The sequence below is a fragment of the Haliaeetus leucocephalus genome, unplaced genomic scaffold, assembly GCF_000737465.1.
Source record: "Haliaeetus leucocephalus isolate CR32 unplaced genomic scaffold, Haliaeetus_leucocephalus-4.0 Scaffold802, whole genome shotgun sequence".
NCBI lineage: Eukaryota > Metazoa > Chordata > Aves > Accipitriformes > Accipitridae > Haliaeetus > Haliaeetus leucocephalus.
This window is the reverse complement of record NW_010973238.1, coordinates 615,145-632,449: the sequence shown is the minus strand read 5'-3', so window position 1 is coordinate 632,449 and position 17,305 is coordinate 615,145. Positions and strand designations below refer to the sequence as shown.

General features: G+C 39.7%; 1 protein-coding gene across 6 annotated transcripts; it reads right to left on the bottom strand.

Annotated features, from left to right (window-relative positions):
* Positions 1 to 1,601: 1,601 nt before the first annotated feature.
* Positions 1,602 to 17,305, bottom strand: TOP3B (topoisomerase (DNA) III beta). Of its 6 annotated transcripts, none has more exons than XM_010581629.1 (18): positions 17,230 to 17,305; positions 16,691 to 16,861; positions 15,801 to 15,932; positions 14,691 to 14,797; positions 12,266 to 12,340; positions 11,196 to 11,392; positions 10,587 to 10,743; positions 9,375 to 9,488; positions 8,367 to 8,457; positions 7,901 to 8,055; positions 7,559 to 7,664; positions 6,210 to 6,356; positions 5,326 to 5,499; positions 4,396 to 4,524; positions 3,990 to 4,139; positions 3,457 to 3,557; positions 3,018 to 3,219; positions 1,602 to 2,139 (listed from the first exon to the last, which is right to left on the bottom strand). In XM_010581629.1, the coding sequence occupies exons 2-18, from the start codon at positions 16,758 to 16,760 to the stop codon at positions 1,658 to 1,660; spliced, it is 2,589 nt and encodes an 862-aa protein (XP_010579931.1). In that variant the 5' UTR covers positions 16,761 to 16,861; positions 17,230 to 17,305; the 3' UTR covers positions 1,602 to 1,657. The 6 variants fall into 6 exon arrangements, with proteins under 6 accessions (XP_010579931.1, XP_010579932.1, XP_010579934.1 ...); XM_010581630.1 differs by having other exon boundaries at positions 16,767 to 16,861; XM_010581632.1 differs by lacking the exon at positions 17,230 to 17,305 and having other exon boundaries at positions 16,530 to 16,753.

Here is a 17,305-nt window from a genome sequence, read left to right as displayed (position 1 = left end):
TTTCCCACATTTCCAGGGCCACTCTATCACAGAAATCCCAGCCAACAGCCAATGTCATACGCAGCAGCTGAAGCTAGCTGAGCACAAAGGGATTTTCAGAGCAGTATCCTACTGTACCAAAGCAGGCTACAGAGGTGAGAAAGGACTTGAACAACTGAATCAATACAAGCACCCTGAAAGCTATTATAGTTTATGCTAAGTTCTATGGCTCTGAGATACTACAGCAAGATGAACTTTAAAACATGAAAAGAAGCTACTCACTCCAGGCTAAAGGAGATATAAAGACAGTTTGTTTTTACCAGAGAGAACATTTAGTATTTAGGAAAAAAAACCAAACAAGAACCTCAGAAAGAAACTTCTACCTATGGCTGGGTCTTTTAAGCAATACTATTAAAACACAGTTCATGTTTGTGCTGTAACTGTGTAAACATTTGATCAGAGGAACAAGCTTAGGGCTGTGGTGTTTTGTCTATATTCTCTTGTTCAGTAAATGCACACACTGTGCCAATTAAAACAGCAGAGTTGTACATTACCTTTTGTAGGGACTTGTCTTTCCTTTCTGTTGCCAGTGAATCACGTGTCAAGTTGCTCTCTGCATATTCTGTGTTCAAATGCAGTAGCCTTTACACCACGTAAACTGCAATGGCATCCTCCCATCCAACCACAACTAGCGCTGAAGCTGTTTTGGGGGTACAGATGATACAAACTGTACTTGATCAGATGACCAGACATGATCAGCTACGCGCACATGGAAGGAAAGGAGACAGTATTATATATTTGTACAATTAGATTTTGTAATGTGGCACCCAGCGGTTAGATACAGCTCCATATAAAACCACGAGGATACCCTCCTTTTGACAACAAAACTAACCAACACTGAAATGACAATTTGGGGTACAGACAGTACAAACTGTACTTGATCAGGTATGATCAGCTATGTGAACACAGAAGAGGAGTAGAGCAGGGGTATTCTATCTGACCTCCAGCAGCAGGAGGAGGTCTTATTTAACTGGGGCCCATTGACCAAAAGATAGTAACTTGGCTGCACAGACCATAATTTGGAAATCACTGCTCATGGCAGATATTCCCCTTCACATTTGTAATTTCCATTTTGTATGTCTCTTGGCATTATTCTCTTACGCAGCAGAGTGACAGATTTGAAGTAGCGCTCTTGCTATCGCAGATGTAATTTTAAAATCTGACAGCTACTAATCATTTACTATTTTTGAAGATTCAAAGTCAGATGAAACAAGTCTAATTCCACACCTAAAGACTACAGCACCATAACACTGATCTTAATCAGCTCTTACATTCCTGGCACTTGTATTGCTGACAAAGGCCCCAGAAATCGCAGAACAGGGAAATTTCATTTCCTTTCTATCTGCCACAGGTAACAGTCTAGGTAGACTTCTTGAGTCTCCCTACTGTTTTTGAGCTCTACTTGGACCAATGAATTCCAATTAAAAGCTTAAACGCTTACTCAGTTACTAACTGATCATCCAGAAGAATTTGTTTTGTGCTTAAATCAAGGCATACAACAATCTAAGGTGTTTCACTTTTCTAAGAACAGGAAAGCAGTAAAGATAAAAAATACTTAAAAATGAACTTAAAGGGAAACAAATTTTTATAAGAAGTTTATTTTTCTGTTGTGTAGCCATTATACAAAGTAAGCAGCCAGAGCTGCCATTTTGTCCTTGGGTTTCTTTGGATTGAGTCTTCCTCCAGGCCTCCGGCCTTTACCTCTTCCTCGACCTTGCCTTTTTCCTTGTCCCCCACGGTGCATGGGGTGCCTCATGGCTGCGTGTTTCAGCTCCACGAGATCTTGAAACACAGGGTCACAGAATATGCAGCCTGAATGCTGGGTCTCATCACCAGGTAGAGGAGATTTGGCTTTGTTAAAATCTACGTCCACAAGGGCTGCATCACACAAGTCACAGGTCTCCGGTGACACTCGGACTTTGTGGGCATTCTCAAAGAAGTGCACAATCACATTGCATTTGTTGCAGGCCATCTTCCACTTGGGACCCGACGTCGAGTCTAGCACCAGAACCCCATTCTCACACTCAACACACTGCCCAATTCCAAGCATGCTAAGCGAATGCTGGCACGTGGGGTGGGTGCATTCATTACAGCCCATTCCTGGTGGAAGAAGAGTAAAACCATACCACAAGGAACCCTTTATATCACTACCCGCTCTACCCAGTTTGGATGAAGTGAGACACAGAAGTCAAAGACAGCTTAGTATATTATAGGTTTTCTAAATCACGAAAGAATGGAACCACTCCCTAAATTGCAACTTGCCTTTTCACAGATTCAGAATAATCCCTTGCTCAAAAATTTTTCTGTAATGGCTTTCAGAATTGCCAGATACTGCCACTGTACAGTACAGGCAGTTTGGACACATTAGTGATGAAAACTAACTATGTCTTCAATTAAATGTATGGCTCCTAACTAACTATTTTATACTTGCACTATACACTGTAGTACAAGACATTTTTAATTAAAAGGTGGCAATAAAAAGATGCCAAAAAGCTCCTGATAGTCAGAACTCCAAAGCACTACTTTAAGTAACTTTTGTTCTCACAGTTACTAAACTAACTGCAACTTTTACTCCTTCTTATATCCTTCAACAGCTTTTGACACGCCATCTCAGTATCAAAACACTCTCAAGACCTGGTCTTAATCTATAGACCTATCCATTCCAAGAATACTCCAATGTGCAAGGTGCCACAACCTCAGTGTCTTTCACTGCATACTGAGTGTTACAAAGGTCACATACTGTGTATGCATGTAAATTAGTTTCTTACTTCTTTTATAAAGAAAAAAAGGTATTCAGAAATGAGTTAACTAATAAATTTTGGTCAGTGAGTTTGATGTGAATTTTAGGTATCTAATGTAATTTGAACAGCACTTTATACTAAGCAACACTGATTAAAAACTACTAAAAAGCACACTGTATAGACTGCACCTAATTTATTTCAAGTGAGGCTGATCCTGCATGTTTACAGAATTCCTACCTTTTTTCATGTCCCTGAAGGGAGGATGGTTGTAGCAGTATGGACAGAGTGGGTAGCTCTTTCCTCTGGATCCAGACGACCACAGCACCAGCTCAAAGTCATCTAGGGGACAACGCAACTCTTTGTAGAGTTTAATGGTACCATTCTGTGGGAGACTGTAGGTGTCATCACAGTGAGAGCAGTGCAGACGACTTGGTTTGGCCTGGAAACAGAATACAAATCTCCTGAACAACTGTAAATAGAGTTCAAAACTTGCAGTAAATCCAACTGGGGCTGCTCTCTAGTTTGCTCCCTCTGGAAAAACTCCATCAGTCTTTTTGTTTTAGAAAAGCACTCCTGACAACCACATTTGAATCCAAATTCAATAATGGAAAAGGGGTTTCTAGCTCAATGCCCCTCAGCAAGTGAAATTTAAATTCCAAGCATGAGGTGAACTTACCTGAATATACTTCATGAAACGATGGCATTTACCACAGCGGGAAAGAGGTTTACCTGTGGCAGCTAAGGGTGAAAAAGACACCTCCATCAGTTCATCCATACCTGCGAAAGAGATAATCACATTTATGTTAGAATTCTAGTTCTTAAAAGGAAACCTTGCACAAAATCATCTACAAGACTGGTGAAGAAGTGAGAATTAAAATATTTTATTCACAATGCTCTTCCTTGTTTATGAAGACTTTTTAAATACACAGTGTTTTGCACTGAGCATGCACAAACACACAAGGTTAAGTACCTTCAGCTAGTCTGAAGTTTTTGAAAACTTACCACTACACTGTCACAAAATGAATGTGAAGTAGAGTTTTGGAGCCATGATTCAGTTCATTTTCTTTTGGAGAGCGACTTATTTTGACTGGAAACTTCCAGTCCTGGCACAACTTTTCAGTAAGCCTAAACCTCTGAAAGGAACCTAATATACAAGTATTTTCTACTAGCATCTTTGCAACAATTAAGTAATTGTAGGGAAAGTTTTACCTGCAATAGAATCCACAAAATAGTGAAATTTCCTTTTGAAAATGTCAAGGGTGTGCTCCAGGACCTGATGATAATTTGCTTTACCCAGAGCTATTAAGTTGAGTTGCTTCTCTACAGCACTGCGGATCGTAGGAAGAACCAACTCTGCATCTAACAGAAAACCAGAGACAGCAGCAACAGAGAAGCAGCAATGAAAGATCAAAAAATGGGGGTAGGAATCCATCCGTACATAAACTGACATCAAAATAAACAAACAAGTTTTAATTATCATAGTCCTTGGAATTAGTAATACTTTCCTTGATGCATCAGTTGAGATAGAAATGCTACTTATACAGTGACAACAGCCCTTGACATAGTGCAGGGAAAAGAAGGGAGGAGGATGGAAAGGGAAGAGCATTTAACTGACCTATTTTGTAATAACCATGAACCAGAACAATGCCAAGGTTTGTAGGCTTTAGTCTCCGACCACTCTCCACTGTGACATAGTTTCGCTGGCAAATGTTGTTAATGTGGACTGGAATACTTGCATCAGTTCCTGCCACACAAAGGAAAACAATATATCCATCCTGAACAAAAAAGTTTTCATCGAATTACTCACTTCTGACTTCTCTGGTTTTATATCAAATTATAAGGCTCCTGAGACTGCTTAAAATTCAGATACCTTTTTACTGTTACCCAGCTTCCAGTGGATAAGAGTTACTAGAGAGGAAGTTATGTTTCTTTGCAATTCTGAGAAGTCTGAAACATATGGTTTAACCTTAATCCTTTCATCTCTTCCAAGGAATTACTATCGGGAAGACATCTATTCTCACAATCACTTATTCTGGAAAAACACAGTGGAGTAAGAGACTATGTTTGTTTTGACTGGACAAATTTACGAAAATGCATCGAAGGAAACAAGTCAGACTGAAAAAAAAAAGTAATATTGTAGTAAATTGTATAATAAGATATATAAGGACTATTGAAGCCAGCAAAGCTGAAGCAAGCTGTAAAGACAAAAAATCATTCCTAAGAATGGGGAGGTACATGCTTCCACGCAACATCAGCTCTTTCTGACAGGGAAGTGACAAGGATGTGTTATGAAAGGGTACTGCTTTGGCCAGAAACTAGGCATAAGGATAAGAAAGGGAAAGGAATGTGGGGGAAGAGACAATCTACCATCTGCTAGGAGGAGCTACAGGCATTGTGGTTTGAAGGGAAAAAGAGATTATTACTGTACCTATTCAAATGAATACTGAAAGGTCATTACCGACAGAGATAGTTCAGAGGAGCGATTCAGACTCTTTGCACTCCTGGTGATGTATTACAGGATAATGCAAGTTAAGCAAGTTCCTACCGATGCCATGCTTTTCCATCAGAGTGATAAGTTCTGCTTCTGTCAGGTAATCAGGAGGACTGGTTTGCTTTTCCAGCAATTTTATTTCACCAATTGGAAAAAGATCTCCTTTCTCACAGTGGGGAAGACTCTCTTCTAATGGGATGCTGTGCCATGGCATAATTTCTGTGAACCCTGGAGGTAAAGAAACAAACAAAAATAAAGAAAGCTTATCTTCACAGCTTTCAGAAGGCCAAGGTGTATGTTTCTAATTTTAACATGGACCATGTTATACAGATCAAAGTTAAAAGGCTGTCTGCCACACCTTGCAGAAAATAACTAAGGCTAGAAATACTGTTGAAATACAGTATCACAAGACACTGTCACGACACTGCATCAGATCTATTTTGTGTGTGACTTGAGTCAGGTTGATGTACAAAAAAAGTAAACACTTTCCTTGAATGAAAGCACAGCGCCAGAATGGATGGGAAGAGTTTCTTAAAAAGGAAATACAAATAGTAACTCATATTAATATAATAAGGACTATTGGGCCCGCTTACCATAAAAATCTCAGTGGTGGTGCTACATTCTTTTTACAGAGGCCCAAGAAAAAAAAATCTGCCTCTGTGTAATTTACCCCCCCAAAAGGCATTTGCTGTCTGTAAAAGGACAGGTCTTCACACTGGAAAATGCAGTATTAAATCTTTGAGACTACTACATGAAAATTTTCTATTGTAACTGAAGTATGGAAATGAAGACAAAGATATGGTCTCTGGTCTTGATAGCTCAAAAAATGTCTTCAAAATTGTACTTGTCCCCAAAGCTTCACTTTTATATCCATCCAATGTATTAATGAGGAAAAGAAAAAATTTGTAGCTAACTACTTACTCTCTGATGAGTCTTACCTGGTGAAGTTACCACTTTTCCAATACAGGTAAAACGTTCAGGGCCAATACTGAAAGAAATGGTGGTTTGTAGGTACTTGCAATCAGCACCGACAGTGGCAATGAAATGCCTAGTTATATACTCATATAGTCGCCATCCATCTCCACCTGAGGATAAACAACATCTTACCGACATAACTCAAGTCCTGCAGCTCTACATAAAATCTGCACTAAAAGGCACCAGATTTCCATAGGTATCACAGGAAAAACTGGTACATAAAAGAAAGTATCATTCAAAAGTCCACCCAGTTTCCCCTTTAAAACTTCCTGCCTATAGAAACGCCATGTCATACAGACATGAGCTGCGTGCAGATGCTCTTGGAGAAGGACCGCTATCTTAGCCAGCCCATCTCCCGGTTTTGCAATGTGTTTGAATGAGAGGGTAAACTAGAAAAGACATTTTTTTTAAGCAAAAAGGAAAAGACATATGAAGAAAAATAAAATCATCTACTGCTTAGTGCCACTGGAGACCACACCCTAATCTAAATCCTAAAATGGGATTCTAGTGGCAACTGCCACACTGGGCAGGTTGAAGTCCTGCAAGAGATCGGTTTAAAATACTATTTATTAGCACTAATATAGGTTAATTTTCAAAGCAAAGTTTCCTTATTCACAATCTACAGATAGATGGAATAGTCAAAAGGTTACACTGCTATGATCAGCTTCTAATTCTTAATCCCGTGCTTTGCATATTTCATCTTGCTGTGTATATAAAGAAAAAAATCTTAAATGGCCACTCAGTACCCTATACAATCACTCAAAAATTTAAAGCATTTATTTTTCTATCAGAGATTATTTCACCAATTCATGAAAGTCAGAGGTTACCTCTTTTCTACAACAATCTCAGCTATTCCTAATAAACAAAACATTCACTACAATTTCTTATAACCTTAAAATCCTCGTTTGAGGGATTACAGTGTACAGAAAATCAAATGTCACATTTTAACATAAAACCCACAAACCATAGAGACTAAATTAAAATGCAGCTGAAGTTTGACTTACAAGCACAAAAATGCATAAAGTTTCACTACTCTGGAGCAAATTCCTCCTAGAGAAAGCAGACATTAAGTTGTTAAGATGGCTATTTCTCTTAGCAGTACCATGGTCCCTAGGATCAACTACTGGAGAGCAGACCAGCTCTGAACTTCACTGTCACTAGAAGTTAGGATAAAAGTCTGCTCTCTCTTCACTTCCTGCCATTCAAGTAATTGTATTTTCTGTTGAAACTCAGGGATTTTCAAACTAGCTCCTATACCTCAATGAACTAATTTCCCCACATAGTGTTCCAATGCTACCCAATTTGCCTATACCTAATTCCGCTTCTGTTGCAGCTCTCATTGGGGTGATGGGAGGATGGTCTCCTGCATCATGGCCTTTCCTTGGACGATTAATGCCTTCTGATAGCAATGCTTTTACCTGGGTGAAGGAAGAGAGAAAATACAGGCTGACTGAAGTGGATAACAGGTCTCTCTTAGCAGGTTAAGAAACGTTTCAGATCAAATTCATAACAATACAACATCCATAAATAACAGCAATTACAGATATTTATTGTTTCTGAAGACCTATAGGTCATAATATACCAAGAAAGATACATCCTAAAACACAGACTAGAGAATGATCTGTTAGTACAAAGTTTTACTTCATGTACTCACAGTTTCTGCCCAGTAAGGATTATTGGCTTGTTGTCTCAAACACCCTTTCAAGTCAAAGTTTTCTGGGTAATGAGTAGTTTCTGTTCGAGGGTAGCTAATATAACCCTGAGTATAAAGACGCTCTGCTATTTGCATGGCATGTTGTGGACCCATTCCTAAGACAGGACAGGAGAAAAAAAAAAATCACTTCCAATTGTGATTTGTTTGCTGCATCTGAAAGTATACCTTATCCAAGCATTTAAATAAATCATGGTTTGTCCTTTCCATAAGACTTCTGTCACCTTGATCTTACCCAACATTTCACTTTTGACAAGATTTTTAAACTTGATCCTTCCCCCAGAATGAAGTGTTATAGGGAGAGGAGGGTATCAAACTATATTTGATACGTCCTTGATTATTTCATTTGGCTGAGAAGCCAAAATATTTTGCTTTAAAACAGTGTGGAAATCTGAACTTTTACACATACCTAAAGCAGCACTGGCCACTCGTAGCATTTCTACCGTGTTCAGAGCCAGTGGTCTCTGCTTCACCTTCTCTTTTTTACTCACAGATTCTACCTAGAAAATAGCATTTTCCCAGTAAAAGTTTTGAAGTTTGGTAATTGGTAGATGTATAATTTCAATCATAAAATAAAAAATAGACATGTGGCATACCTACCATTATCTATTCTTGTCATATCTGTTTTGTTTTCTTAAAACAGTAACCACCAATATGTTTTTACTTTAGAAAATCTGACCGGAGATAATTTTGCCAAATTCTAAAGTTACAGTTCTAAGGTGCCTTTGTGCTATGGACTAGATCAGGCCTATAACTGGGAATGCAGCAAGGTAGCTTACTGCTATCTTTACTTCCCATTTACCTCAGCAGCACATACTTTCAGCGCTACAAGGATTTAGTGCTTATTCCAAGTAATGGTCCTAACTATAAGGATCCAGATTTTTAAAAGCTTCACGCAGTCTTCGAACCTTGATGGCTATAAGCACTTAAATCCAAACATACTGTCAAACAAGTATTGAAAAGAGCAGAATTAGAAGTTAATTGGCTATAAAGTCTGTACCATACACGATTAAAAATTTAACTGCAGCAATACTGCCATATAAGTAATTACACTCTGATTTATACAATGTCACATGGGAAATAAGAGGTCTGCTTGGAGAGATCTGAACAGTATTTCTTAGCAGGTTTAGTAATGAAGAATTCCTATCATGAGTGATGATCATTTCCAAAGTCAATATTAAGAAGGGGCTTCTGCTGACATGACCACACTAGCATAACATGAACCACAATAAAAAAACCTCTTGCCTTTTATTCCCATTTACACAAAGTTGAATGGAGTAAAAACCAAGATACAGATATTCTACACTCTTCTTTAACAAAAACAACAAAAAAAACCCAATACGCAGCAAATGAAATATTAAATGGTATTTCCTTTGTATGAAATATGGCTCTACTGACACTTAGTAAATATTCTTACCTTTGCTTCTTTTGCTATCTTTGTTATATTCAGGAACATTTGAGCAATCTCACGATCAAACACCCTCACTCTATCCCAATCCAAAGTGAGAGAACTTTCTTTTTCAGGGTTCACCTATTGGACCAAAAGAAAAAAAACATTTAATTCCCATCAACTCTATTACTACAAGTGTGAGAATGCACATTTCCAACAACAATCCAGCAAACAAATCCTAACAATACCTGTACTAGGACACAAGTGCTTCAAACGTGCAGTTGTACTCTTTTTCACAGGGGCTTTCAAGAAAGATGGAGTACTTTGAGTTTTGGGGTGGGGGGAATGAGTGGAATTATTCCTTCAGTTAACTGATATACTATTCTTGTTTTTAGTACTGGGAACAGTAAAGGCTGAAATGGGCAGAAATTCAAAGTTTACCATTTTGATTTAGCAAAATCAATCATTTGTATTAAACTGTAACTAGGTCATGTTTAAAGTCCCACGTACAAAAATAAATATGAAGCAACCAATACAAGAGAGCACAGAACTCTCTGAAAACAGCACCAAATATTTCCTAGCATGATACGCGAGACACATCAGGAAAGAGATTACAGTAGACACCAACTTCATCTTTTTAAAATTATTTTAAAATCTAAAAATGGCAACTTTTTACCATCTATCCCTTATTTGTTTAAAAAATCCTTGTGATCACAAGCAGTAAAACCATGTTGGTTTGCTCTCAGAGCTTGGACAGCAGCAAGGCTACAAAACTGCTATAAGCTGCCAAAGTACTCCAAGGACTCAATTGCCAATTAACACAATGAGCATTTTATTTGCTTTAAAATTCCAATACTCAGCAATGCCAATGTTTGTTGGCAGCCTAATTAATTCCTGGGTTCAAATTAACAACACAGTCAGTCCAAGGACCCCAGGGAACAAAAGAAAACCATTTTAAGTAGTATTTTTGGCTGAGTCTAAGCTTAGATGGTTAGCACTGAAGAATTCTTATAAACAGCAGACAATAACCACTTTAATACAAAACTGACTTCCTGGAATCTGTTCTTGAGAGAGTAGTGATACTCAAGTGAACTGAATGAGAACACATGAGTAAACTGTAGGCATTGTGAATTCTTGTCAGCAGCTACAAATTTATGAATGAACAAATTGAAAACATAAATGCATTTCTTTGGTAAAAATATATGTTCCTCATATACAAACAAGTATTGTAAAACTTACTTTAGCTTGCAACACCCAGTAAGTCTCAGGCTTAAATGACTGGATTTTGTCATGCCTTTCAACACAGAATCCAAGTGTTGGGGTCTGACATGGCCCAAAGGAGATGAGGGAGCTGTCTAAATTCCCATATTTTCCCTGAAAATATTTAGTCTGAAACCTAAGACAGGGGCGAAAAAAAAAAACCACAAAACCAAACAGGAACAAGTACATTAATATCCTAATTCCCATGAAAAGCAGAAGTTTTCGTTAACTTATACACACAAATATGAGTAATCTATTAAATCATTCAGGCATTAGGAAAAAAGCCTTCTGAGAAATATCACCTTACAGCTAATTAAGTCATAATTACTTTGCCTCGCTGAATCCTTTTATTCCCAAAGAAATGTGGGAGAATATAATAAAATAAGACCATACCATAGCTGCTGATAGTACCTTACCTAGCTCAGTTAAAGCCATAACACAATTTTTTATTTCTTTTTATTTGTCTGTGCATAAAATTGTGCAGTTTGGTGCTGAGCAGAATTAGGCACTAGAGTTCCAAGACATATTTTGTGGACAGAGGTCTATTCCTGAACTTTTCATAGAACTGTCTGTAATCTATGCTGTCACCTTGTAAACGCACAGCCAATTCTAAGATCCAGCTCCTGGCGGGCATCCACTGAAAGAGCTTCATTGCGATTGGGTTCTCCCAAGTGATTCATGGCATTGCAGATGTCTGTGTCAGTAATAGAACTGAATTTAGCTCTATAAATTGTCCTTTCGGTGCTACGAGGTTTGTTCATAACAGGAAGAACAGCATCAAGAACCTAATGAAGATCAGAAGCATATTTTAAGAGTATTTGAAAGGTAAGGGCTTAAGTCAGTTTTTCTCTCTAAAGAAAAAAACCCCACTCTCCACAAATTATTTGCTGATATATAGCTACTTTCTTAATTCAGCAGATGTCATGCCAATACACTAACTGATAAGCAAGAGCAGTATTTGTATATCCACTCAGAAGGGTATTGTTAGCAAAACTGAAGGATTTATTTATTAAATAGCAACTGCTGGAAGTGAAGCACTATTCTTAGCTAAGTGCAAAGACATTCACCAGTGCAGCTGCAGCACCTTTTGGTGAATACGTATCAGTTTCTATCTGGGTTTATTCTACATATTGCCAGGGCCGTTATGATACAGTGGTATTAAAGAACTTAATTACTTGATAAAATGTGCTGCTTTAAATAAAAACCAAAAAATACCCTTCATGTAGACTTCTGGGAATCAGAAGTTAAAAAAAAAAAAATCTTTGCGCAGTAAGCCTACACTTAAAAGCAGCCTCTTGCTCAAAAGTGTCTAATTGCTTAATGAACAAGAGATAACAGAGATGAAGTTTTACAAGAACAGCAAAATAACTACTCCAGCTGTGAAATACAGACCAATTCTCAAAGCACTGGAATGTTCTAACATTTAAGAGTCCTTACTGTTCACCTCAGATAAACAACACCTATGAAATTGATTTATACGCTTTAACTGACATCGTAAGAGTTCAAAAGCACATGAGTTTTTCCACCTCCATGCCTTTAAAACTTTACTCAAATTAGTTTGAATTTTACTGTATATTCATAAAACAATACACTGATAGTATTGTATATCACAGAAAAATATATTATGGTATTATAAGTCTTAAAAATGGAAACCTTACTTCAAAACAGATGTTCTCTCCTTCCTTATCACAATCCAACCACAAGACAATACAATCACAGCCTCTTCCCTCTACCTGTGAGAAAAATTAGCACAGTTCTTTAGCAACACAAAAAAAGACCTACCTCCTCAATAACCATATACTTTTTGTTTCTATTTTAAAGTACTAAAGATCATTTACTTGGTGTAAAAAGGATTGGAAGAATATAGCAGAAGTGACAAGAAGTCTGCAGGTACTTAAACAGTGGTTTGAAGAGAGAATCAAGCTGTGCTTCGTGGGACCAGAAGTCTGCCTACGAGATGCTTTTCTGTAGGACCTGAAAAAAATCAGCATAGCTCTATGGCAGTGAAAGTCTCCTGAAACTGCCAAAGTCTGTGTATGCAGCCTTGGGCACACTCACTTCCCCTTTCTGTGCCTTAATTTCCACATAATTTAAAAATAAAATAAAAATTAAAAAATTGTTAGAAGCAAAACATGCATCCAACGATCCAATTTTGAGAAGCAAGATATCGACAGTCAAAAAACTCAAAGGCAAATGCAAGAGTGAATTCAACAAGGCAAAGATTTCAGACAGTGTAAGAACCAGAAAAATTAATAAAATAGATCTAACCATGACAAAAATCTGTTTTCTGCAGGGACGAAAATCCTTATTTAAGAATGTACTCTTTTCTTTTCGACCCTAGAACTCTAGCATATTGTACGGCGCATTGCCAAACACTGCCCACTTTTGGGAAGCAGGCGAACAGACCTGCTAAATCAAACATTCAACGTGCAGCGTGAGAAACACTACATTCAGATGGCCTGTCTGCCTTAGTAGAGGGAAGACATGTAACAAATGTTTTAAAGGACAGAGTCCTCTGGCATTACCCTCCAACAGAAAAATATCTGTTGTGAAGACAGACTCCATTTTTTATACTAGAGTGAAGATGACTGCCGTGGTTTAACCCCAGACAGCAACTAAGCACCACGTGGCCACTCTACCATTCCCCCTCCTCAACTGGACAGGGGAGAAAAAATATAACAAAAGGCTTGTGGGTCAAGATAAGGACACGGAGAGATTGCTCAACCGATTACCGTCACGGGCAAAACAGACTCAACTTGGGGAAAATTCACTTAATTTATTGCCAATCAAACCAGAGTAGGGTAATGAGAAATAAAACCAAATCTTAAAACACCTTCCCCCCACCCCTCCCTTCTTCCTGGGCACGGCTTCACTCCCAAATTCTCCAACTACCCCGCTCCAGCAGTGCAGGGGGACGGGCTATAGGGGTTACTGTCAGTTCATCACACATTGTCTCTACTGCTCCTTCCTCTTCAGGGGCAGGACTTCCTCACACTCTTCCCCTGCTCCAGTGTGGGGTCCCTCCCACAGGAGACAGTTCTCCATGAACTTCTCCAACGTGGGTCCTTCCCAGGGGCTGCAGTTCTTCATAAGCTGCTCCAGCGTGGGTCCTTTCCACAGGGTGCAGTCCTGCAGGAACAGACTGCTCCAGCATGGGTCCCCCACATGGTCACAAGTCCTGCCAGAAAACCTGCTCCAGCATGGGCTCCTCTGTCCATGGGTCCACAAGTCCTGCCAGGAGCCTGCTCCAGCACGGGCTTCCCACGGGGTCACAGCCTCCTTCGGGTATCCACCTGCTCTGGTGTGGGGTCCTCCATGGGCTGCAGGTGGAGATCTGCTCCACCATGGACCTCCCTGGGCTGCAGGCAGACAATCTGCCTCACCATGGTCTTCACCACGGGCTGCAGAGGAATCTCTGCTCCGGCATCTGGAGCACCTCCTCCCCTCCTTCTTCACTGACCTTGGTGTCTGCAGCATTGTTTCTCTTACATGTTCTCACTCCTCTCTCTGGCTGCAGTTTCTGTACTGCAGCAACTTTTTTTCCCCTTCTTAAATACGTTATCACGGGAGGCGCTACCACTGTCACCGATGGGCTCGGCCTTGGCCAGCGGCAGGTCCATCTTGGAGCCAGCTGGCATTGGCCTCTGTTGGACACAGAAGCTTCTAGCAGCTTCTCCTAGAAGCCACTCCTGTAGCCCCCCCCGCTACCAAAACCTTGCCACGCAAACCCAATATATTGAGCCACTCTAAGGGCTGGAAAAGGGTTATACTTCTGGTTCTTAAATAAAGCTAGCTAACTTCTAAGATTTTTTTTTTTTTTTTTAAAAAAGCAAGGCTAATTCATAGCAAAATCCTACACTGATCTTTCAAACTTATTAGTAATTTTTATTGCTTTCCAAAACCACAAAATAATTTCACTTCTTTTTTCTTGGCAGGTTAAAAATAGGTCTCATTGCTTTATATCTGAAGAGGAAGAATAGGAACAATGAATCCTTGAAGATAGAATATGCTCCAGATGAAATAAAGAAAAAGAATGCCAAAACAAAAAGATATCTCTCAAATACTACTCATAAGAAAGAATACCTGTAAAAACTTCACCATGGTCAGTTTGGGATTAGCTTCTTTCTTTTCTGTGGGAGCTTTGCTAAAAAGTTCTGCTGGATCCACTTTGTCCCAGCTGTTATACTTTCCTGAAAAGCAAAAGTGTATTAAGTAGAGCTCTAAATATATATTTAAAAAAAACAAAAAACAAAAACAAAAACAAACAACAAACAAAATTACTTTGCAGAACACTTGGCTTTCAAAACTTGTATTGGAAAATTTTCTACCCTAACACATCTTGCTTTACTATATATCAAGGCACCCCTTAGCTTTTTATGTGAATTGCAGCTACCATTTTGAAGCATGACATAGGAAGGACAAGAAAGAAATACTACACACCGTTCAGAAATTTTAACATGAGCTATTAAAATTAAAATTAAAACATGAACTATTCTGTTGTACAGTCAATCGATCAGGCCAAGGGGTGGGAGACATTTTTCCTTGTTTTCACAGGGCACACACAACATGCACACTGCAGTCTGTTTTACTGTTTATCTTTGTTCATTCCCATTTTTCTAAAGTAACCGTTAGTAATATTGCTTAGCAATTACATGAAACTGTACCTCTTTAAAGCACTGTGTAAATAACTCAAAATTCAGCCCTCATAAAACTCATAATTATCATTAGAGGAAATACAGTAGTCAAACAACTAGTCCAACACTTCAAAGCAAGTTAGTGACAGGATTCTTTGTGCATAATCCTTACTAGACCTCTTTTTTGCAGTAATACACTACAATGCTTCAGAGAATATCCTTTTGGACTCTACGTTCTTTAATCATCTTTCATCTGAAGCACCAAAACATTTTTCCATGTAAGCAAATAGAGCCTCATCTCCCCTCATTTTCCAGGGACATAATTCAGGCACAGAAAAGATAAGTGGCATGACCAAGGTCATGCAAGAAGTCAGCCAGAGAACTAGAAACAAAAATCAAGAACTGCTGACCACAAGTGATCCTTTCATCCTCCTTTTCTCTCTGCTTGTCTCCTGAAAATTCTTCCTGAATTATTTCCACGATCAGTATTTTCCTATTAGAAGTCTCTGACAGCTCTACAAGCCATATCAGTGAAAATATCTTATGAACAGACAAATACCTATGAAATCCAAAGTCATGACATGACCACATACAGATGTCATCTTGAAATGGGCACTCTGTCCTATAAACGATCCAGTGTACTCATGCACAGAGCATGCACCATTCAGTCCCTTGCGAGAGGACATGTTTCCTGTGAAAATAAGACCATAAATATCAACAGGATAAAAAAAACTATTGAAATAAGTTATTTTGTGTGAAATGACATCCCCCTTTTCTTAGATCTTATAGCTAGGGTCTTCCTGATCACAAAATTCTACTCATTGATACAGTTTTTATTTCAGTTAATTATCACTTTAGACCTTTTTAAAGCATATTTCGTTTTCAACTGAAACTATCCATTATCTCCTCCATCTTTTCCCTCCCACCAGGAAATCCTTATGAAAAATACAGCTAGTTTTCTAGACCAGTACAGTTACAATCAACTCATTCTATTTTCCACATGATTTTTAAAACATTTACTAGAGCTTCAAAAATCTTGTAACAGCAACTTGCTACTCGATTGGTGCTTTCCAGAAACCATATGTACCAACACACACTATAGTTACATAAAATATCAAAACCAGATTCCTTTAGTCTTGAACTAAATAGGCACCAGCACATAAAAATAAACAGAACATGAAGGGCCATCCAGCAATTTGTGAACCGCAACCTGTCCTAAGCCACCACTCCCAGATGGCAGCTGCCCCAAGATCACCAAGTAACTGACCAGGGTGTTTCTCAACCTCACTTCATCTACAGCAAAGGCTGGTAACCTTCACCATCACAGGATTTGCCTCTAGGCAGCTAACACCGATCTCCTCAGTTGGCCTGGGCACTCCAGAGCACTTCGGTGCTGCCACCGGCCGAACAACAAGCAGAAGGACCGAACAGACATGCTTTCTTTCCTACCCCTCGAGAGGATCTTGGCGATGGACTGAGCCAGAGAAGGCTTCTCCGCGACCATTAAAATGGTCTTCATTTTCACCTGATGAGACACAAGGTACCACAGGCCTTAACTGTACAGCTTGGCCTTACTGGTGACCACGGCACACAGCTCACAAGCGAAAGTCAGTCCTCGGCCTGGAGAGAGACAGAGAGAGCGAGTATAACACAGGTTTACTGCAAAACCACTTCCAGTAAATACAACTACAAAAAACAGAAAGCCAGTGACTGATTTCCCAGCTCCGAGCACTCTCCCCTCGGGGCTTCGCGGTGCCCGGGCTCCCCCCTCCGCAGCTTCTTCGCCGAGAAGCCCACCGGGGCAGAGAAGACGGCTGGGAACGGCTTCAACCGGCGCTTTAAATAACAGCCGGGGCCTGCCGGCAGAGAGGGGCCGAGAGGAGCCGCCCCGGCCCAACCTGCGGGGCGAGAGAGCCGCTCGGAGCGCTGAGGGAAGGAGAGGAGCGGCCGCGGCCCCGGCCCCGGCCCCGCTCCGCAGCTCACCTCACCTCAGCAGGCGGCCATGGCCTCCGCTTGCACTGCCGGGTCACGGAACCGGAAGGCGCGAGCGAGCGGCACCGCCGG

Bases quoted from the DNA above. Each gene is read 5' to 3' on its own strand.
- TOP3B (XM_010581629.1), bottom strand. From the start codon at position 16,760: ATGAAGACCATTTTAATGGTCGCGGAGAAGCCTTCTCTGGCTCAGTCC. The intron at 6,357-7,558 runs GTATAGGCAAAT...GTTTATCCTCAG, and splicing joins TGCAACAGAAGCGGAATTAG to GTGGAGATGGATGGCGACTA. The intron at 3,558-3,989 runs GTAAAACTTTCC...TCTCTTTCGCAG, and splicing joins TTTTGTGGATTCTATTGCAG to GTATGGATGAACTGATGGAG.